This window comes from Onychomys torridus, chromosome 6 (assembly GCF_903995425.1).
Source record: "Onychomys torridus chromosome 6, mOncTor1.1, whole genome shotgun sequence".
NCBI classification, from domain to species: domain Eukaryota; kingdom Metazoa; phylum Chordata; class Mammalia; order Rodentia; family Cricetidae; genus Onychomys; species Onychomys torridus.
The window spans coordinates 12,672,448-12,695,463 of record NC_050448.1 but is presented as its reverse complement, the minus strand read 5'-3'; the positions used below and the strand labels follow the sequence as shown (position 1 = coordinate 12,695,463).

Here is a 23,016-nt window from a genome sequence, read left to right as displayed (position 1 = left end):
ATATGGACAGTCCTTGTCTTTGTAAAAAGATTTTATTTTATGAGTGTTTTGCCTACATGTATGTATATGCACCACTTGCACGCCTGGTGCTGAGAGAAGCCAGAAGAAGGCAGGGGATCTCCTGGAACTAGAGTTACAGGTGGCTGCTGGGTGGCCTTTGCCGTACAGTCTTTTTAGCTTTATGAAGTCCATGTAGGTGCTGGGAACCAAACCCAAGTAGGGGTCTCTGCAAAACAGCAAATACTTTTGCTGAGCCATCTCTCCAGCCACAAACATGGACACTCTTAATTGAAAGCAACGAAGACAGTTAATTTAAAAGTTCTCATGCAAAGTCATTAGTGACTTCACATAATTGCATTTTAGATGTGAGATGAAATCAGATATTCTTGTTATTGAGAGGGGAAAGTTTACCTTAACAGCTTCGAGTTGTTTTGTATTTTCTCCAGTTGATCTATTTCTTTGGATAACCTAGCAATTTCTTCTTCCAGATGTTTCTGAGTAACATCAACTTGTTGGCACAGTCGAGCAAAAGTGGTAGCCATTTCTCTAAAATAAAATAAAAAAATTATGTAGGTTTTTTTTAAAAAAAAAAACATATATTAAAAAGAAAAACTTTGTTTTGTTTTGTTTTTTGAGATAGGATTTCTTTACATAGTCCTGGCTGTCCTGGAACTCAGACCAGACTGGCCTTGAACTCAGAGATCCACCTGCCTCTGCCTCTAAAGGTGTGCACCACTATGCTCAGCTAAAGAGGAAAACTTTAACAGCTAAGCTGGGAGGCCAGCATGGCCCTTACAAACTTAGTGTGACTGCCTTTACTGTGCCTCAAGGCACCATGCTCATGAGACTGGGCTACAGCTGCCACAGGGCCGTGAACACAACTGAACTGCAACCGCAAAGGAGACAAAATGCTATACCCACTTGAAGGGAAAAAGGCAGCACCCCGCAGGACAGAGGTGCAGGGAAGGACTGACTGCCCAACGGGACTCATAAAGCTGAAAAGCCTCTACAGCAAATGACACAGGCAACTAAATGACGAAGCCCAGAGAGTGGGACAGAATTTTTGTCTGCTATAAATCTGACAGGATTAATACCAGAATTTAGAAAGAACTCAAAAAAAAAAAAAAAAATCAAGAAAACAAACCATCCAAGCAAAAAATGGGCTTTAGATCTGAACACAGTCCTCAAAAGAAGAAAAATGGCTAAGAAATATCTAAAAAAAAAAAAAAAAAGTTTCTACGTCCTTAGCAATCGGAGACAAGCAAATTAAAACTCTTTGGAGGTTTCATCTGGCCTTAGGCCAGCTGAGGTGAAGAACATGACCGACAATAAATGCTGGGGTGTGCAGGGCACTCTCTGTCACTGTTGGGGAGAATGCAAACCAGTGGGCCACCCTGGACATCAACGTGGAGAATTCTCAAAAGCTAACAGCAGGTCTATCATGTGACCCAGTTGTCTCACTCCTCAGCAGATGCCCAAAGGACTCAACATCCTACTTCATACATACTTGCTCCATTCATTGGCACTCTATTCACAATAGTGAGAAATGGAACACATAAATGTCCTTCAACTGATGAACAACTAGATAATGAAAATGTGGGACATATACTGCTCAGCTGTAAAAAAAAGAAATCATGAACTTTTCAGGTAAATGGATGGAACTAAAAAAGATCATATTGAGTGAGGTGACCCAGACCTAGAAAGATAAATACATGTTCTCTCTTATTTATGGATCCTGACACTGAATCCTTACACACACACACACGCACATATGCATGCACCCAATTTAAATAAAGTCTCACCACTTGGGATGGCACTATTCTCCACAAGAGTCATAGAGTGTCTAACAAAAACCCCAGTGCCAGGCATAGCAAAGCTCCCCTTGCGTTGCTAGGTGGGGGGAATCCAGGTGATTTCCCAAAACAACACAGGCTGCTACTGTTGTCCTTGGTTGTTTCCCAGAACTGGAGTGACAGACTCTATTGCTGAAGACATCACACACTGGACAGACTTGGTGGAAATATCTAGAACTGACATGCAAGGAGCAAAGTTCTAATGCCATCCAAAGGAGCTATGCATGCAGGATGCCTAGGGACCAGAGCAATCAACAGTCCCGCCAGGCTATAAGCCACAACAGTGACCCCCTCACCAAGATATCCGCAACAGTGTTATAGCTCAGGGGTGATCAAAGGCTGCCTAACTGGATTGAAGGCCTGCTCACTGGAAGGAAATTCATGTCTAGTACTGTAAACCTGGACAATTACTGGTGGCTAGTGAGGTCATGGACCCTGTAAGACTAAAAGAGAATATTTCTTTCCTAAACCAGTATAATTTCTAACTCCATTCTTAAAACTTACACTGACATCCACAGGCAAGTAAGTGTTGCTCTCAGATTCTCACCAAGGGAGCTTCTTTCTGTAGTAGATGGAGACTACTACTATTATAATTACTATTTCAGAGAACAATAGAATGCAACCTCCAAACCCCCTAAGGCTCAGGGGGGCCTGCTGAAAAGGGTCCAGAGAACCAGCACAGCTGCTGCAAGACATGACATGGAAGCTGCGCCCATGAAATTCCAAAAACTGGGTCACCTAAGCAAGAGGTGCTTGGTGATAGTACCTAGAGGATCTAGATGGAGGAACTCACAGGGCTTCACCCCAGGATGAAGAGCTACAGGCAATTAATGGCTGCAAGGAGAGGGGAGTGATCACGGAGTCAGCCCTAAAAACATACATATGAACAAACTAAAAGGACTGAGTAGAGTGTGTGTATGTGTGTGTGTAAGAATAAAGGAAAGACTTCATAAACTTGGGGGACATGGGAGGAGTTGGAGGGGGAGAGGCAGGGTAAAAATGATGTGAATACAGGATGCACATAGGAAATTCTCACGTCTGTCTCTGGTCTACTCAGTGTGCACGCCAGACACAATTCTCTAACAGTTCTCTGCACTGTCTACACTCTATCGTCTGTCTCTGGCCTACTCAGTGTGCACACCAGACACAATTCTCTAACATTTCTCTGCACCGTGTACATACTATCGTCTGTCTCTGGCCTACTCAGTGTGCACGCCAGACACAATTCTCTAACATTTCTCTGCACCGTGTACATACTATCGTCTGTCTCTGGCCTACTCAGTGTGCACGCCAGACACAATTCTCTAACATTTCTCTCTGTGCTGTCTACACACTATCGTCTGTCTCTGGCCTGTTAAATACCCATTTTATTCATGCTACCAAATCTCACCATGACACATGAAGCATTTTCCATCCTGTTAACATGTTATTAAATATTGACACTTGCCTAGTATGTCATAACTAATTATTTGTGGTTGTCTCCATTATAATGTAAAGGGAAGGCCAAATTATCTCCCAACTTTACATTTCCCATAATTCCCAAATTATGTTGGGTGATTTTTTTTTTTTTTTAAAGAAAGAGAGGCATGGAGCCATACCATTTATTTGTAACTTTCACACAGGTCCAAGTATCTTCATCAGAGAAAATATCTTCCATTACACAAATAAAATCACAAAACAAGAGTTCTGAAAGTATTTGGTGCATATGGCATGATCAAGTCTCTCAACCACAAATCTCCTGGTTTTGACCTTGTATCTCAAAGAGATTTACCTGTTAATTCCTGTCTCTTGTCTAAATCATTCTATACACTACACCACTGCAAAGTGATTGGCTTTAGAGCTAAATGACTGATGACATCATTCCTGGAATTCCCAATTACCCAGATTCTAATCTGCAAATTTATAGCCCTGTCCTAGAAGTCAAAAATCCCTCTAACATACACTGCCCACACTTTTGGGTTTTTAAAAAAGATTTATTTGTTTGTTTATTATGTATACAGAGTTCAGCCTGCATGCATGCCTGCACACTAGAAGAGGGCATCGGATCCCACTATAGATGGTTGTGAAACACCATGTGGGTGCTAGGAATTGAACTCGGGACCTCTGGAAGAGCAGCCAGAACCCTTAACCTCTGGGTCATCTCTCCAGCCCTCTTCATGTTCTTGAACACATTACCTTTCTCCTCAGTCTACCTCTTCCGCATGTTCAGTCCTCATGTGCCACCCACTCCCATGAACCCTTATTAAAGGCTGTTCTTTTTCAGGCTTTTCCTGCTGAACTACCCCCCACCTCTACCACTCTCCCTTACAGGAAGGATGACATTCATTTTGCTTTGTCCTTCTGTGTATGTTACCTCTTTAAGTTGAGATCCTCTGGGGCTATTTTACTGTGGCTCAAATGCATTTAAATATAGAACACTACACTTTGGTTTAAAGGGAATTCAATAATTTTTGTTAATATATAATTGTTATAAAAGCAGGAACTAGGGGTTTGGAGAGAGGCATCTGTGGTTACGAATAGTTGTTGCTCTTAAAGAGGACCTGGGTTTGGTTCCTGGCACCCACATGGTGGCTCACAACTATCTGTAACTCCAGTTCCAGGGGATCCAATGTTCTCTTCTGATCTCCAAGGACACTAGGCACACATGTGGTGCATAGACATATATCCAAATACGGTCCAAGAATGAAATCATGTGAGAATTCTGAGTGCTTGTGAGAAAGCTCCCAGGAAACAGGACAAGTCTTAGCAGCACAGTCTCTTAGACAACACGGTTCTTGGCGTGTGTTTTGTGCTCCTCCCAGCTGTGGCGGCAGAAGAGTTCACTTCCCATTACTCACTGCCGCTGCCTATTGTTATTGTTGCTTTCATGTCTCAACGGAAAGACAGGTTCTGCTGCGTGAGGCTTGTCCACCACCTGCAGCTTGCCCTGGGACTGGACACTTTACTCATGAGACTCTTCTTAACCTTCAGAGTATAAACTGTCTGATGCTCTGATAAGGGAGGCTATTGCCTGAGATTTCAGCCTGCCTCCTTTATTGCCTCCATTCTCCCAGGTCCCACCGCCTCTAGAGCAATAAACAGATGTAGATGCAGGCATAACACTCAAACCCATAAAATAAATCTAAGACAAAGTATTTTTAATGGTGCGTACAGTAGCCTTTTCCTTTAATCCCAGCACTCTGGAAGCAGAGGTAGGAGGATCTCTGTGAGTTCAAGAGTTCAAGGCGAGCCTGACCTATAGAGTGAATTAAACATCAGCAAGAGCTACATTGTGAGATCTTAACAACTTAAAACAGAAAAAAAAAAAAAAAAAAAGGAGAAATTTGATAAACAAACAAACAAACAAAAATCAGGAGTCTGTGCACTTAATTGAGCCCACTTAATAAATGCTAAAAAGTCCATCTTCACAGTGAAGGAACAAGCATCCTAATAGGATCACAACTGAGAACAGCTCTGCTAAAGAACTATTTGTTAAGGCTGTCCTGCCTTCTAATGGGTTCTATGCACCAACTTCCAAATGCTCAGACCTAATCCACCAGGGCGTGAGGACAGGAATGCTGACAGGTAGGAGCAGAGGTGAGCTCTTGCCACCTCAGTGGTATCTGGACATGTGGTCATGAACTTTAGGGAGCCTCTGCGGAAGCTGCACCTTCTTACTTACTGCTGTACTTGGTGGCTGCAGTTTGCACTTGTGAAGCTCACAATCATCTGCAGCTTTTCGGTTGCATAGTTCACAAACTGCTGCTTAAATGCTCTCTCTTTAGCACGGGTGGTCCAGGTCAGCCTTTCATACAGATACAAAGCTCCATACATACTTAAGGAAACAGAGATGAGTTTCCAGCCCACTGTCTTCCAAATCTGCAAGATAAAGTCACAACTCACTGTGAGAAGAAACCACACTGGGAAGGGACACACTGAAAGATACTGTGACTCCTGATTCATCTTCTAAAGATGCATATACCTTCCTCGTAAGGAAATCTGATAGGAAAAAATATAAATATCAGGATGGACTTCCACAGCTTTCCATAATTGATAGGCTCAATCAAGCTCCCTCTTGCTCTTTATAAAGATTTTATTTTTATTTTTCATGTGTATGAGTGTTCTGCCTGCATACAGGCAATGTGTGCCAGGTGTGTATATAGTGCCTGTGGAGGCCAGGAGATAGCATCAGAACCCCTAGGATTGAAATTACAAATGGCTAAGCTACCATGTGGGTACTGGGAACCAAACAGGGGTCCTCTGGAGGAGAAGCACATCTTAACCATCTCTCTAACCCCAACTTGATATTACCTCCAAAAAAGTAAATTATTTTAGGTTGAATGTTTTGAACATTACAACAGCACATGTATGCTATTAAGTAAGAAACTGAGCACGACTTACTAATAATCTTTAATACTTAAGATAGCTCCCACTGGTATTCAGAGACAATCACACAGGACATCTTGTTTGGTGTCAAAGATCAAACCTAGCCCTCACAAAAGAAAGGCAGGCTCTCTACCAACTTGGATTATGAACCTATCCCCATTGGTACTTTCTTGTTATGCCAATATATAAATACCACTCACTTGTGGGCTATGGTGATAATAGGTCATTTTATTAAAAGTCAGATAAGGCTAGGAATGTAATTCAGTGGTACAGTGCCTACTTGGCATGTGCAAGGATCTGGGCACTTCCCTAAGGAAGGCAAACAAGGAGCAAACAGAAACCAACTGAACGGCTGGTAGGGATTCCATCCTAAAATTACAGGTAGGGGTGTAGGTAGGTAGGGGTATGTGCATGTGTTCGTGTGTGTTAAGATAAGTTACAGCTGTAAAATCTTAGTCACGCCGGGCGGTGGTGGTGCATGCCTTTAATCCCAGCACACGGGAGGCAGAGGCAGGAGGATCTCTGTGAGTTTGAGGCCACCCTGGTCTACAGAGCGAGATCCAGGACAGGCACCAAAACTACAAAGAGAAACCCTGTCCTGAAAAAACAAAACAAAACAAAACAAAAACTTAGACACTACTTTTTGTTGTTGTTGTTTGAGATGAGATTTCTCTCTGTAGTGCTGGCTGTCCTGGAACTCACTCTGTAGACCAGGCTAGCCTTGAACTCACAGAGATCCACCTGCCTCTGCCTCCCGAGTGCTGGGATTAAAGGTGTGCCACCATTCCCAGCTCTTAGTCACTACTTACAACCTACAAATTTTCAGATGCTTGATAGTTCTTGAGAATAGGATGATAACTTTATTAAAAGTACTGTTTCTTACCACTCCCCCAACAACTATGATGCCCATGGAGGTTCTCGATGTGAGGGACGCCAATCCTGTGATCAAGGTGATCATGAGCTCTTCCTGGGCTGCATTATCCGGCGATGCTGGATTAGGAGGAGCAGTGGGAGTTGAAGCTAGAGATCTAGGGAGCTGATGAATTTAGGAGAAACAAAACAAAATAGTTAAATTTATAAAGTTGTTTTTAAAAATTAAAGCAGATTATAGGAGAAAAGATTCCAAAAAATGAGCAGAACACAAATCCATGAAGAAAATAAGAATGCACTAAGAGTTGTTGTTTTTTTGGTGGTAGGGAGGGGTGTGACAGTGTCTGACATGGTTGCCTAGGCTAGCCTGAAACGCCAACTCCAACTCTTTCAAGCTTCAGCTGTTCAACTGCTGAGATTACAAACATGTACCTTCACGAGAACTAGTTTCTATGATGTGCACTAATGATAGAAAGAACAAGAAAATTAACAGTAAATCAATAGGAAATAAAACTGGTTTTATTAGATTAACTTTTCTTAGTTTTAATTACGTGTATGTGTGTATGTGGTGTACCCCAAAGACAGAGGTTTTGGATCCCCTGGAAGTTACAGGCAATTGTGAGCTGCCTAAATGTGGGTGCTGAGAACTCTGAAAAAGCAGTAAGCACTCTTAACCACTGAGCCATCTCTCCAGCTAATTCCATCTCCCAGGAATCAAGACTTTTTTTTTAGGAGTTGAAGATACAGTATAGTAGTAATACTGTGTACTTAGCACATGCAATGCCCTCGTTCAAACAAATAAACAAACAAACACACACATTAAATCAAAAGCATATCATTAAAACAAGCAAAAAAGCCAGCTAAGTTAAACTTGAAAATTAAAACCAGTAAGGTGGCTCAGTAGGTTAAAGTGCTTTAAGTCAAGTCTGACTGTCTAAGTCTGATCCTCAGAAGCCACGTGGTGGAAGGAGAGCCAACTATTCCAAGTCATCCTCTGACCTCCATATCATTGTGTCTGATCCTCTCCAAGACACTCACTCACTCACAAACTCACACACACACACACACTCACACACACACGCACACACACACTCACATACTCACACACTCACATACTCACACACTCACTCACTCACACACTCACTCACTCACACACTCACTCATACACACACACTCACACACACACACACACTCACTCACTCACATACTCACTCACTCACTCAATCAATCAATCAATGTGATAAAGCATTTTGAAAATAAAAACCTTTTAGCTGGGTGTGGTGACTCATACCTGCAATTCTAGCACTCCAGAGACTGAGGCAGGAGGATTGCCATAACAAGGCCTCTCTGGCCTGTAGTCTAAAGATCTTGTCACAAAACAAAACAAAATGAAAAAATTAAAATAAAATCTACCACCACAACAAACCAACCTTTTAAATTTCAAAACACAAGAAAATTAAAAGATAAGCCACACATTAGAAAAATATATTTGGACATCACTTATCTGTAAAGGAAATTTACATGCAGAAGTGAGAAAGAATCCCTTAAAACTTAATAGTGGCCAACTAGTACAACTAAAACATGAATAAAAATGTTGCTCAAAAGTGGAACACATCCAGGCAGTGGTGGCACACACCTTTAATCCTAGTGCCTGGGAGGCAGAGACAGGTAGATCTCTGGTTCAAGGCTAGTCTGGTCTATAGAGTTACAGGACAACCAGGGCTACACTGAGAAACCCTGTCTCGAAAAACCAGAAAAGAAAATATGAAGAATTCCATTGCATATATAATCTACATTTTCTCTTTATTTTTGTGGGGCATATACTTTATTAAAAACTTTAAATATTCTTGAGACAGAACATCATATCTTCAATAAAGGCTCTCATGAACTTACACATAAAACTACATTTTTCTTAATACATTCTTTTGCTGTTGGACAATTGCTTTGGTCTCATAATAGCTATTGTGAATAGTGCTGCATAGTTGCTTTTGAAATGCTGTGAATGTGCATGCATGCTGTTATGTTGATGTGCATGTGTGCCCTCAGGTGGATGTGTGCTTCGCTTCTGTGTGTACTCAAGGTACTGGTAGGCCATGCAGTAACTTTAGGCAAACTTCCTTTTACTAGAATTCTCTCTTCTTCCTCCCTCCCTCCTTCCCTCTCTGCCTGGTGTACACACACACACACACACACACACACACACACACACACACACACACACACACAGGGGAATGTATAATCTTCTTGCCTTTACCTTCCAAGTTCTGGGACTACAGGCATGTGCCACCATGCCCTACTATTACTTTAGGTGTTTAGACAAGGTCTTACTTTGTAGCCCACGCTGGTCTCAGACTTAATGACCCTCCTATCTCAGCCTCCTGAGCATTGGGATCACAAGTGAGCTTCACACCTGGCATTTATGTTAATTTTTCTGAGGATTTGACAAGTTATCTTCCACACCCCTTTCATTCTGCCAGCCAGCACTGTGAAGGCTCTAGTTTTCTAGGTGTGGTTTGCACACTTGTTACTGTCCATCTTATCTTGGTGAGTCTGAACTGATATCTCACGGTGGGTTTGATTTACACTTCTCTAATGACTGACTGAACACTTTTTCATATGTTTATTAAATAAACCCTTTGTGTTCTTCTTTTGAGGGGGTTGGGGGTTGAAACAAGGTTTCTCCTTGTAGCCCTGGCTATCCTGGAACTCATTCTGTAGACCAGGCTGGCCTCAAACTCACAGAGATCCACTTGTCTCTGCCTCCTGAGTGCTGGGATTACAGGCGTGCACCACCAACACCGGGCTTGCAATGGAATTCTTTCATCACAAAGAATGAAGTTATATCATTTGCAGGAAAGTAATAAAACTGGAGAGAACCATATTACATGAATAAATCGTATGAGAAAGACAAGTACTGGATGTCTTGTCTCATTTTGTGGGTCCTGGACAGGACAGGTACACACATCATGTATATACTGGGGATATACAAGGAGAAGCACACTTGTTTAGGAACAAAGGGGGCCAATGGGAGAGGCAGAATGTGAGAACAGAGTGGGCAGCAGAGTACTGAAGGAGGTAAGGAAGAGGCCCAGGAACCTTTAAATGGATATAAATTCATGGGGAGGTGTATATGGAAAACTATCTTAAAATTGTTTAGTGCAGCCCACTTAAGTCTAAAATAGCAGCCTCACTCTCACTGTCCCACTGACGTGCAGCATAATCACTTCTGCAGGTTTGTTGGGCAATGACTTTCTTGCTAAGCCAGCTACCACACTATGGGCCAATGGGTGATGGAGAAATAAAACGTGTTCTACTTGTTCTAGAAGTACTCTACCACCTGGAGTGAAGTGCTACAATACTGATACTTGGAAGCCAAACCTTGAATACATCCTAAGTGAGCTATGCCCAGGCACCTGAGACATTATAGGAAATGTCCAGAAGGCAAATCCAAATTGACAAAATTGACTTGTGGTGAACCCACAGATGTGAATGATGACCTGCTATAAATGGGCAGGAGGAATCTTTGGAGAACAAAAATGTTCTGTTTTTTTAAAACAACTTTATTTTTAATTATGCGATATAGGGAGGGTATGTACAGGTGTCTACAAAGGCCAGAAGATGGTATCAGATCCCCTGGGGCTGGAGTTACAGATAGTTATGAACTATCCAATGTGGGTGCTGGAAACCAAACAGCCCCAACAGAAATACTTTACAACTAGATTATGGTGATGTTTTTATTTATTTTTGTTTATTATTTATATGCACATGTATGTCTGTGTCAATGCATGGCAGGTGTGTGCAGGTGACTTTAGAGACCAGAAGAGGTCATCAGATCCCCTGGAGCTGGAGTTACAGGTTATAAAACACCCAAGGTGGGTGCTGAGAAGATACTCAGGTCCTCCGCCAGAGCAAAGTGCTTTTAACTGCTGGGCTATCTTTCTAGCCTCTGGGATGGTTTTTACTCTATAAATTTCCTCAAAATTATAGAATTAACAAAATTTAAAGCTTATTCTAATTTATTTGAAGCCTGGAACCAAACTTAAGATATACAAGTTTCTTGGTCCATAAAGATTGGCACTGAGGGTAAAGGCACTTCCTGCAAAGCCTGAGAATCTGAGTTCAATCCTAGAAGCCACATGGTAGAAGCAGAAAACTGACTCCTACATGTTGTCCTCTGACCTTCAGCTGTGACACATGTATGCCTACAAACATGCACGTACATACAAACATGCACACATACGCAAATAAGTAAACAGAAAAGACTCAAGATTGAATATAGAACCATTTACATCATTCATAGTATTAATAGCTAAACAAAACCCAACTCAGAAGATGCTTGCTGAGACAGGCATGAGCTCATAAATAGACAGGTTCGGTAAGGCAGCTTATTAGAGGAATCTGCATGAGCAGCATAAGAGCACCAGCTGGGAGAATCAAGATGCCCACCTGAAAGATGGGCTCTGAAAGCCCAAGCAGCACCCTCTGTGCATTTGTGGAGCCCAGGAATCGATGCACAAGGGAGGACCAGCCCAAGGAAAATCGAAACACAATGTCCTCTTGAAAATCGGAACACAACTTGTGGCAATTGAGATCATAGCTGAGATCAAACTTTTTGCAAGGAATTAGTGTATGAAGTTTACTCTGTATACCAGCTGGAAGTAATGGCTTCAAGTTTTCTGGAAAAAGGATGACATTTTAACAAATAGTAGTACATGCTTTACTTTCCAGGCAACGGACCCAAATCTTTATCAAAGAAGTGGGGAGAGAGGAAGAGGGGGAAGAAGGGATGGATGGATGGAGGGAGGGAAATAAGCTACACATGACCCTATAGACATGAACATTACCGATAATTTCTTGTTGAGATTGAAGCATGGAAGCATTGACTTCACTGGTGCACCGATCAGCCAAATTTCTTCCCATACCATCTTCTATGTGCTTATTTAATTCCTGTCAATAATGATTGCAAATGTCCATGTTGTTTTTTCCATAGGAAGTAGGTAGATTTTATTTATAAAGACTGATGAAATGAACTTTTGGGTGGGTGCTGGCAACTGAACCCAGAGTTTCACAGCTGCTAAGCTCCATCCCCAGTCCCTCTGAAAGCTGACGTGCGACAGTTTGCATTTATTACCAGAGCATGGGAACTGTCGTCATCTGTGTAGTGACTGCCAAGAACGCAGTGAGATGGCCAAGCCACTAAACAGACAGCTACAGCAGACAGCATTGGAAGCAGCCTCAGAACAAATGGTTCAACAACTTTAACTTACACTCTTATACACTTTCAGCACACTGGGGGTAGGATGAAACTCAGAACAAAACTCATCAACCAAAACAGACAGTCGACAAATTTCATCTGTCATTGCACAAGAAACCTGAAAACATTAAAAAACTCAGAGTTAAAGTAATTCATAAAAATAAAAAAAGAGTACCAGCTGCTCAGAGTATCCAATTGAGGGACATATACTCATTCAAGGTAAGAGACAGGCAGGCAGCATTTAGTACTAACACACATTGCTGCTTCCAGACACTGTGACCAGAGCTCCTGTTACCTTGTTTGCCACCTCCTCCGTGACCTCCTTGATTTTCTTCTTAACATCCAGTGTTAGAAGGTTCATCTGGTTTCGGATAAAGTCCAGTCTATCAATTTGGTCTTCCCTCTCTTCCATTGAATAAACCCTATTTTATTATGAAGAGTGATCAATATTTGGGGCATGTTAAAGTCCTAAAGCAATTAATTAAGCAAGGTTATTCATTTATATCTGGAACCATTAATTAACATGACACAAGAAAAAAGAAATCTTGTATTCAAAGTCTGAAAGGACTTCAATGGCATTTCACTTGGCAAGTTCATTGTAGATGGCTTACTATAAATGACCTTGACTCTCCTGAATTACCTAACAAAAGCATAAGGATTCTAAGTCTCCACATGAGAATTAAACAGGAACTCAACAGCCATTCAGTTAATAAACAAGTGCAGCAAACAGTACAGTGGGAAGCCAAAAGCTCCTTCTGTTAGCCGTGCACTCTATAAACGAGATGGTGTGGCCCCCAAAGCTCAGACTATCCACTATTGAACTCCCTGCAGCAGGGAAGGTCTGTGGACCCTGAATGACAGGAAAACCAGCATTACTTTTCAGGACACTGTCCTCAGGTCACATCTTTGTGCCATGTCTGGTTCAATGTCCTATGTTTTACAAGATGGAGGTCAGTCGATTAGACTGTATTTATTACTTGGCTTGCATCAAGGAGCAGTCAAGCTGGACTGGGCTTCAGCAGGAACACAACACACAGGCTGTGCAGAGACGCTACAGGGCTGAGACAGACTCAGGCACACAGCCTCTGCTGCCACCGTTTACACATACATGATGCTGAATAAGCAGCAAAATCAAGGACAGGCAGAGATGTGTTACAGGCTGGTGGTAGGGGGGTCTTCTTAGTCAAAATACGTAATTTCAAAACTTCGATTTTAAGGGCTGGGGCAGTAGCCAGAGGGCTTGCAAACCAACCAACCAACCTTCAGTTTTAGCCAGGCTTAAAGGGTAAAGCTTGTAATCCCTGTGTTTGGGAGGCTGAGGCATGAGGAGTGCCATGGGTTTTAGACCAGACTATCTCAAAAGCATTCTTCAATCTGACCCCATCTTGACTTGATCTTTGATGCTTTCCATACTTCCTTCAGCTGAATTAAGTTTGTTAAGGTTCCATGAGGTCTGATAACATCTTATTTGTCACACCTAACAACATTTTGCTCTTTGTTCCCAAGTGTCAAGTTTTATACTTTTTTTTAAAAGACATGTATCCTAAGATGGCCTCAACCCAAGCTCTTCCCACCTTAGCCTCACCAGGGCTGGGATTCCAGGTGTGTGCCACATCTGGGAAAGCTGTACTGCTCCAGTACCTTCACCTACTATTTCAAGTTTACAGAAGAGGGACTGTGAATTGAGTGTCAACAGCATCACCTGGTTTGGAATTCTTCATATGATTCTGCTTGAAGACCGGTCTTCCTCTCCCATGAAGTTACTCAACATTTTAAAGTCACAATTCATACACAGCCACCCAAGGAAGGCCACAAAATTAGTAAGTAATCATCTTTAAGTATTCATTTAAAAACACACAAGCAGGCACCAGTAAAATCACAAAACTGGCCTTAGTGCCCAAGTACTTCTCATACCATTTCAAGGCCTACAGGTCTGACACAATGAACGTAACGTTTGGGCCATAATGAAGGGAGCCTACCTCTTCTCTGCTGCTGCCACGTTTACTGAGTCCAGTATGTTTTTCACAGTGTCTAGTATCTGTTTAGCTCTGATAGTGTGCTGTTCAAACTTTGTTTTCACTGCTGACTGCGAGATACACTCCTGCGAGGGCCCAAGTCATAACACATTACTGCAATTCCCACCAAACACTTTCAGGAATTCAACACAAAAACTTGCTGATTGTAACTTAAACCAAAACCAAAAGGAAAGACAGGATGATGAAACACAACTTAAAATGACAAAGATTAAGCAAACTGAAGGACTCAAAAGTAAGAAGAGCTGTAGCAGCAAGTTTATATTTTTGTGCGTCCTCACACAGTAATGTGCAGTGGGCTGACGGCCGAACAATTAAAACCACAAAAGAAACTAACAAATGGCACTGTTCTCAAGGTCACAGGCGGTCTCATGAGAACTACCTAGCTGGCTTCCAGTCGTTTACTGTTTTAACCAAGTCTGTATTATATAACCAATAAGGTCTGAGTTGGTAAGAATTCTTCGTGGTGTTGTTTTAGAATTCTTATTTTTAAATGACTGATATAACATGATGATATACCTAAGGTTACTGAAAAGAATAATGATTGATATATGAGCGGTTAACATTATCATTAACCACTTAAATATTTTAAAATACATACAGAAAACCACTTGCAGCTATCTCGAAGACCATGAGTGTGTAGCACAGTGCCAGACCTGAAGGACACTCAGCTTGATAGTCTCTCCTTCAAGGCAGCTGTAGCTTAAATCAGGCAGTGTCCCCTAACAAGTGGACCCTTCCCTTCCTTTCTCCTCCTTTTGTTTTGCTTTTGATGGAGAGAGAGAGAGAGAGAGAGAGAGAGAGAGAGAGAGAGAGAGAGAGAGACGGAGGAAGGGGGAGGGAGAGGGAGGGCACATGCACATGTGCACATGTTCGTGAAGTAGGTTTCACTCTCTAGCTCATGATGGCCTCCAACTCGCAGCAATCCTCCAGCCTCAGCTTCCCATGAATCGCTACTTCTGGTTCTTTGTGTTTGTTTTTAGATACAGAGTTGTTTTTCTTTTCTTTTTTCTTTCTTTCTTTCTTTGTTCTTTTTTAAACATAACCTAGGCTCTTGGAACTCTATATAACTCAGGCTGGCCTTAAAATTAAATCATATCAGCTAGCTATACCTTTTCTCAGGAAGCTCACTTAAGCACCCCTCACCCTTACTAAAGTTCTACTGACAGCAAGCTGCCTATTACAGTTCTATGAGTCTGGAGCGAAGAATCTCCTAGATACATCCTTCACTAGAACCTGTAACCATTACCCAGCTGTGAGCAGCTAGCTAGCTTATAAGTTACTGATTTTTAAATGATCCAACTCAGCTTTGATTTTATTTTAAACAACTGCCTTGTAAGTGTGCCAAATCAATCTCCACAAAATTAAAACAAAATCATAAAAATAATTTTAAGAGGAAAAAAAGTTAAAAGAAATGGTCCTCGATGAAGTCGATCTAGATGTCAGTAATGAAGACCCAGCGCACAGAAGACAGCACAGTGTTAGAGCTGGACTAGACAGAGTGAAGAGGACTCCAAGCTGCCAGGCACGGGAGGTACTGACTCAGTCATGTGACGGTGAGCAAGTACAAAGAAGAAAAGAAGCCTTTCCACTGAGGGTATCCACACTGGGGTACTCTTCATCTGCAGGGTCCAAAGGAGCACCCTGAGAAAGTCCTTACACACTCCTGAACTAACCAATTTTTGCTGGGAGCACACTTTGCAGTTATGTTATCAGTAATTCTGTAACTCGGTAAGAGGTTAAAAAATACTGACCAAACTGCTCTCAATTCTACCTTGTCAGAACATCCTATAGACTTTCAAATTTAAAAACTGAGAACCAAAATGATAAGCACAGATCAATTAGTTTTCTGATTTCTTATTAACATGTAAAGAAGTCAGTTTATTAATAATACACAATTACAAACACCTGAGAATGCTGTTTCAGCATGTTTTAAACTGAAAGTGAAAGACGTGATGAACTTACCTCTTACCCAGATGTACCACTCATGGAGATATGCACATATTATTATACATACATGCACACACGTACACTCATTGTTTAAAGAAACAGTCTCACTAAACTGTCCAGGATAGCTCTGAAATCCTCTTGACTCAGCCTCCCAAGTAGCTCAGACTACAGCCGTGTAACCAGCTTTCTTCTTGTACCTTAAAGGTCAAACCTCCATGACATCACTACCAAACACCAGGCTTGTAGCCACACCTGTGGTCTCCAGGACCTGGAAAGCTATGGTGGAAAGACCACCGAGACCCAAGCATTCAAGGCCAGCTTAACAGAGACTCAAAATAAAGCACAAAACACATCAATACTTGTCTTTAAGAAAGAGACATTTGCTGTGGAAATCGCTCTGTGTAAATAAAGTTCTGATTGGCCAGTGGCCAGGCAGGAAGTATAGGTGGAACAAGAGAGAAGAGAATTCTGGGAAGTAAAAGGCTGGGGGAGACACACCACCAGCCGCCGCCATGAAAAGCAACATGTAAAGACACTGGTAAGCCACAAGCCATGTGGCAAAGTATAGACTAACAGAAATGAGTTAATTTAAGATAGAAGTAGATAACAAGAAGCCTGCCACGGCCATACAGTTTCTAAACAATGTAAGTTTCTGTGTGCTTTCTTGGTTGGGTCTGAGCGACTGTGGGACTGGCGGGTAAGAGAGATTTGTCCTGACTGGGCCAGGCAGGAAAACTCTAGCTACAGACATTCAAGGCCAGCATGATCTATATAAGAAGTTTCAGGCCAGCCAGGGCTACACGGGAAACTCTGACTCAAAAGAAAAGGGGTTGGGGGTGTGCCACTTTCCTAAACAATCACAAATCAATTTTATTTACAATATTTACCCCTGGGACAGCACTACTGCCTAACACAGTGCAAATACAAGTTAGGCAGCATTACAGGAATGCCTTTTAAACCATGCAGACACTCCCTCCCTTCGCACACAAGCCTACAGAGAATAGGCAATGGTGCAGGGCCTGTGCAAGAAGTCCTTGTAGTAGACGTCAGACGCAGTTTAGAAGTGAGACTTTCACTCCAGCTGGCACTCAAGGCTTGCTGAACTCAGTATCTGTATGTTCAAAACACTTAGCTCCTGAGTAAAATGAATCCCATGACAAAGAGCAAACTGATTATGATGATGATTTGGGAATGGAAAGATAGCTCAGCAGTTAAGAGCGATTTGATTCCCGGTACCCATGGCTCACACCACCCTCCAGCTTCAGGGAGACCCCACACCTCTGTCCTCTTTGAGCACTGTACTAACACATGCACTCACTGCCAATTAGAAATAAATATTTAGAGAAACATTAAAAGATGATGAATTTGATAGAGGTTTTATCTACAACAATCAAAAGCCCAAAAGAAAAATAAATTTCAAATTGAAAGAGAAAATGAATATAAAAGCCATACTGGCTGAGCGGTGGTGGCGCACGCCTTTAATCCCAGCACTCAGGAGGCAGAGCCAGGCGGATCTCTGTGAGTTTGAGGCCAGCCTGGTCTACAGAGTGAGAGCCAGGACAGGCACCAAAACAACACAGAGAAACCCTGTCTCAAAACCCCCCCTCCCAAAAAAATAAAAATAAAAATAAAAAATAAAGGCCATACAGAGCGATTATAACACACACACACACACACACACACACACACACACACACATCAAGAAATAATCCAAAAGTTAAGAAAAAATCCAAACATCAGAGTTTTAACGATTCCTTTATCAATAAGGAAAAGTAAAAAATAGTAATTAAAAATGAATCTAGGCTGGGCGGTGGTTATACACACCTTTAATCTCAGCACTTGGGAGACTGAGGCAGGTGGGTCTCTTGAGTAAAAGGCCAGCCTGGTCTACACAGTGAGTTCCAGGACAGCCAGGGCTACAAAGAGAAACCTCGTCTCAAAAAGAACCAAAAAAACCAAACAATCAAAAAGCAAATGGAGCAAGCTATGGGGAGCAAATCAGTAAACAGTGTTGCTCCATGGTCTCTGCTTCAGTTCCTGCCTCCAGGTTCCTGCCCTGACTTCTGTCAGTGACAGAGTTTGACCTGAGAGTTACAAAATGAAACTTCAGCCGTTCCTAATTTGCTTTTCAACATGGTATTTTTATCACAGCAATAGAAAGCCTATTCATGCCTCTCTCCTCAATGTTGCACATACATCAGCCCCTTACACACTGCAGGGGTTTCCACGAGACTCCTAAATACCAGAGCTGTATCATAATTATTTTTATATTCATTCATTTGTTCAAAACATCTGGCACAAAATGAGAAGTGGCAAAATTAACAAGTGGCAATACAATTTAGAAATGTAAGACAGTTTTGTCAAGTAGCACAACACTCTTCATAAAGATAATAAACAGGCCTCATTTTGCTTTTTTTAACTCAAGACAGGGTTTCTCTGTGTAGCTGCAGCTGGCCTGGAACTCAGAGATCTGCCTGCTTCTTTCTCTTGAGTGCTAAGATTAAAGGCGTGTGCCACCACTACCCGGAAACACCATCTGTCCCAACAGCAGTACTGTTTTGCTCCATAGGTATGAACACAAGAAATAACTATTCACTGCACAACCTAAGAAATAGTGGAGCACTTTTCCCTTTATAGACATATAAACAAATACATCTTTCTCAGTTCTTACAGGTCATCCTTTCTGCAGGGCCTTCATTTCTTCAAACCTTCCTTGTTTCACTTGCTGTTGTCAGGACTACACTTAATAAGAGCAGAGGTTATTGACAAAGGTAGACAATGAAGTTTATAGTCACTCTCCAACCAGTGCCATGTATAAGCCAATTAAATCCCTACCTCAAAAGTTTGTTCAAAATTCTGAAACTCTTGTAATCTTGCCTGAAATCCTTCCGCAAGTGCCCCACCTGTAACACAAGCAAAAAGTTTGATGTTATTCTTTGTTTTGCTTCTGTGAGACAAGGTCTCACTATGCAGCCCATGCTACCCAGAACTTGTGGGAAGCCTCCTTTTTCAGCTTCCAAAGATCTTAGGCTCCAAGTGTGAGCCATCATGCCTGACTGAGGCAAAGATTTTTAAATCCACTATAATAATCTCTCTTCACACAGATGTTCATAGACTCCTCATGGCTTATGGAAACTACAGATTGTGAAACCCTCTATTATACTCTGTGTGTTAGTTTGCTTTCTCCTATTGCCATGCTAAAACTCCATAATCAGAAACAACCTGGGGAGTAAACTCAGCTTGCTTGTTCCCATCACAGTTCATTATGAAGTTAAGTCAGGGCAGGAACTCAAGGCAGGAACCAAGGCAGATGCCAAGGAAGAGTGCTGCTGACTGTCCTGCTCTCTATGGCTTAATCATACCACCCAGGACCACCTGCCCAGGGTGGCACTGCCCACAGCAGGCTGGCCCTCACCAATCAAGAAAATGCAGCACAGAGATGCCCACAGGCCAGTCTGACAGAGGCATCATTTCAGTTGAAGTTCCCTCTTCCCAGATGTTCCTAGCATGTGTCAAAAATGTGACAGAAATCTAACTAGGACACTGTTGTATTGTCTACATACATACACAAAGTTTATGCCCTGCTCATCTTAAGTAAGCCTTTTGTATGCAGTGAGGACATACATTTTGAGGTTAGAGGAATGATGGCCTATTAGCACAAATTTCTTTTTGCATCTTCATAATTTCACAGATTTGTTCTTTATCCCTTTCCCCCACCCCCAGCTTAGGCTACAAGTGTGAGGCATCATGCCTGACTGAGGCAAAGATTTTTAGGCTTTGCACTTGCTAGGCTAAATCCCCAACCCATATTTGTTCTTACTGTAGAATTGTAACAAATATTAAGTGAAGCATTTCACCTTTTCACGTAAAGGAAGCACTTTATGATCCCCACTGGGTATGACCACACTGCCTGCACCAGTAGGCATGCTCCACTTGGGCTATTCTTCATACAATAAGGGTCTCCAGCACAGCCGTGCAGTAACATGCCAGCTCATAAAACAGCTGGGTACTGTTTTGAATATACTACACAAAAGGAAGCCTCCTGTTGCCTGGGATGATTAAAGAGCTCACCACACTACTCTAGACAGTGTGACTTAACATTTGCCGTATAATATTACTGCACCACTGTTAAGCACAGGTTACTGAAGCCACAGGTAGCAGAGAACAAGATATGATTTCCAGCATGCTGTTTAATTATAATCTACATTTACATTTAAGAAGGAAATCGTAATTATTACATACCACCTTCTGGCATCCCCTGGGCTTTATGCTTTCGGGAGTTGAGAACTTCCTTGGCTGAAACAAAAAAGATCCGATTCCGAGCTTCCAAAGGACTCACAACTTTGAGCTCTTCTACCAAGAAGTGAAGGCATCTTTCCATGTGCTGTCTTCGCACCTGCAAATAGCACAAGAATTGTATCAACTCAAACAAAACAGAAATAATAATAGTCTTCAACCACAGGCCTATACTAACTAAACTTCAGGTATAGTAACTGTGGTGCTTTGAATGAGAAACGTCCAACACAGGCTTGGGAATTTAAATACTTGGTACTCAGTTGGGGGCACTGTTTGAGGAAGCCTAGGAGGTGTGGCCTTGCCAGATGAGGTGTCATGGGGGGTGGGCTTTGAGAACTTAAGGCCTCTCCCCACTCCCAGTTTGTTCTTTGCTTCATGCCTGCAGTTCAAGACCTGAACCCTCAGCTTTCAGCTCCAGCCACCATGACTGCAGCTTGCTCCCTGCAATGGCAGACTTTATCCCTCTGAAGCCAGACGCCCGAATAAACTTTCTTCTATAAGTTGTCATGGTCATACTTTCACAGTGATACATATTAATTCTTACTATGTACTTAATAAATGCAGGAAATGTCAGTAAATGAAGTCTGATCCTTGATGGCAGGAACTCTACTATCTTCCTTTTAAAATCAACTACTACCCAAACATTACAATGCATCACAAACAAGTATTGATGCCTACCAAATTACATGGGAAAATGTAATCAATTTTATATTAAGGGTATAATAAAATTAATATGTATATGAAGAGTAGTGGCAGGCATGCAACACCCAAGAAAATGGGTAACATTTTTAGTTTTTTTACTTAAGCTTATTTTCCAAATTGTCTTCAGTAGGGCTGTTAATACCTTTGAAATCAGAAAATAAGCACTACAATAAGAATATAAAATAAAGCTATTACATTCATTTGAAATAAAAACATGGTCTAGTTTTCTTCTTAAGAACATGGAAGCCGGACTACAGAAATAGCTCAACATTTAAGAACCCCTGTTGCTCTTTCCAATCCCAATAACCATATCAAGTAGCTCACAACCACTAGTAACTCTAGCTCCAGGGGATCCAATATTCTCTTCTGGCCTCTGTGGGCACCCATGTCCATGTACACATACCCCCACACAAACATATGTACATAAATATATAGAAAAAGAGTCAGGTATAGTGTCAAAAACTCGTAATCCCAGCACTTGGGAGGTAGATGTAGGAAGAGTTCAAGGTCTGTCTTAAGACTATATAGTGAGCTCAAGGCCAGCCTGAGATATAAAAACTCATGATAGAGGGGGAAGATCAGGCTGAAGATAGAACCCTGAGAAGAAGAAAGGCAGAGAGATACCAGCCAGACACTGAAATCGGACATATGGTACAGAGGAGAGGTAACTGAGCCACATGGCAGAATGTAGATTAATAAAAATAGGTTAATTTAAATTATAAGAGCTAGTTGGAGAAAAGCCTAAGCTAAAGCCAAGCTTTCAGAATTAACAGTAAGTCTCCTTGTTGTTATTTGTGAGCTGGCGGCACAAAGGAAAAGTCCAACTACAGAGTACTTACTTTATATGCATGAAGCCCCGAGTTCAGTCCCCAATACCAGAAAAAGCAAAAACCAAAAAAAAATACAAAAAATAATAAATCTTAAAAAAAAAATTTCAGGGGCTGGATATAGCTCAGAGGTTAACAGCACCAACTGCTCTTCCAGAGGTCCTGAGTTCAACTCCCAGCAACAACATGGTGGCTCACAACTATATGTAATGAGATTTGGCACCCTCTTCTGTATACTTAATAAAAATGAATGAATGAATGAATGAATGAATGAATGAATGAATGAAATTTCAAAGCTGGGTGGTGTTGGTGCAGAGGCAGGCAGATCTCTGAGTTCGCGGCCAGCCTGGTCTATAGAGTGAGTTCCAGGACAACCAGGATTACACAGAGAAACCCTGTCTCAGGGAAAATAAAACAAAAACAAAACAAACAAACAAAAATTTCAAAAGTAACATGCAAACTAGAGCTGGGATGTAGTTCAGTTACTAGCATGTTTGCCCAGCATCCATGAAGCCCTAAGTTCAATTCCCAGCACCATTAATACAGTGGGTATGGTGGTACATGCAAATAATCACAGCACTCAGGTGGGTGTGGAAAAGACAACTGGAGTTCAAGGCCAGCATGAACTACAGGAGCATACTATCTCACAACAAAAACAAAATAAATAAATAAAAGAAAATTAGGCTAAAGAGAAATGCTGAACTAGTGAACTATTCTGTGAGGATGTCCTAATTCTGCAATTCCTGAAGAGTAATGGAAACTGTTTCATCTTTATAAACCATACAACTATAAAATCAGAAACATATCAAAGAAAATTAAACAAATACTATTTATACACTGTGATGGTTAATATTGATTGGACAGAG

At 41.7% G+C, this 23,016-nt stretch overlaps 1 protein-coding gene across 2 annotated transcripts in view; it reads right to left on the bottom strand.

Moving 5' to 3' along the window:
* Mfn1 (mitofusin 1) overlaps positions 1-23,016 on the bottom strand; it is a 45,891-nt gene that overhangs the window by 3,231 nt on the left and 19,644 nt on the right. For both annotated transcript variants that reach the window (XM_036191587.1, XM_036191588.1), the window contains exons 8-17: positions 20,568-20,721; positions 19,161-19,228; positions 14,322-14,443; positions 12,638-12,764; positions 12,356-12,460; positions 11,933-12,035; positions 11,535-11,764; positions 7,102-7,254; positions 5,515-5,711; positions 412-546 (exon numbers count right to left, since the gene is read on the bottom strand). In XM_036191587.1, coding sequence (XP_036047480.1) covers positions 412-546; positions 5,515-5,711; positions 7,102-7,254; positions 11,535-11,764; positions 11,933-12,035; positions 12,356-12,460; positions 12,638-12,764; positions 14,322-14,443; positions 19,161-19,228; positions 20,568-20,721 — 1,394 coding nt within the window. The remainder of the gene's footprint in view (positions 1-411; positions 547-5,514; positions 5,712-7,101; positions 7,255-11,534; positions 11,765-11,932; positions 12,036-12,355; positions 12,461-12,637; positions 12,765-14,321; positions 14,444-19,160; positions 19,229-20,567; positions 20,722-23,016) is intronic.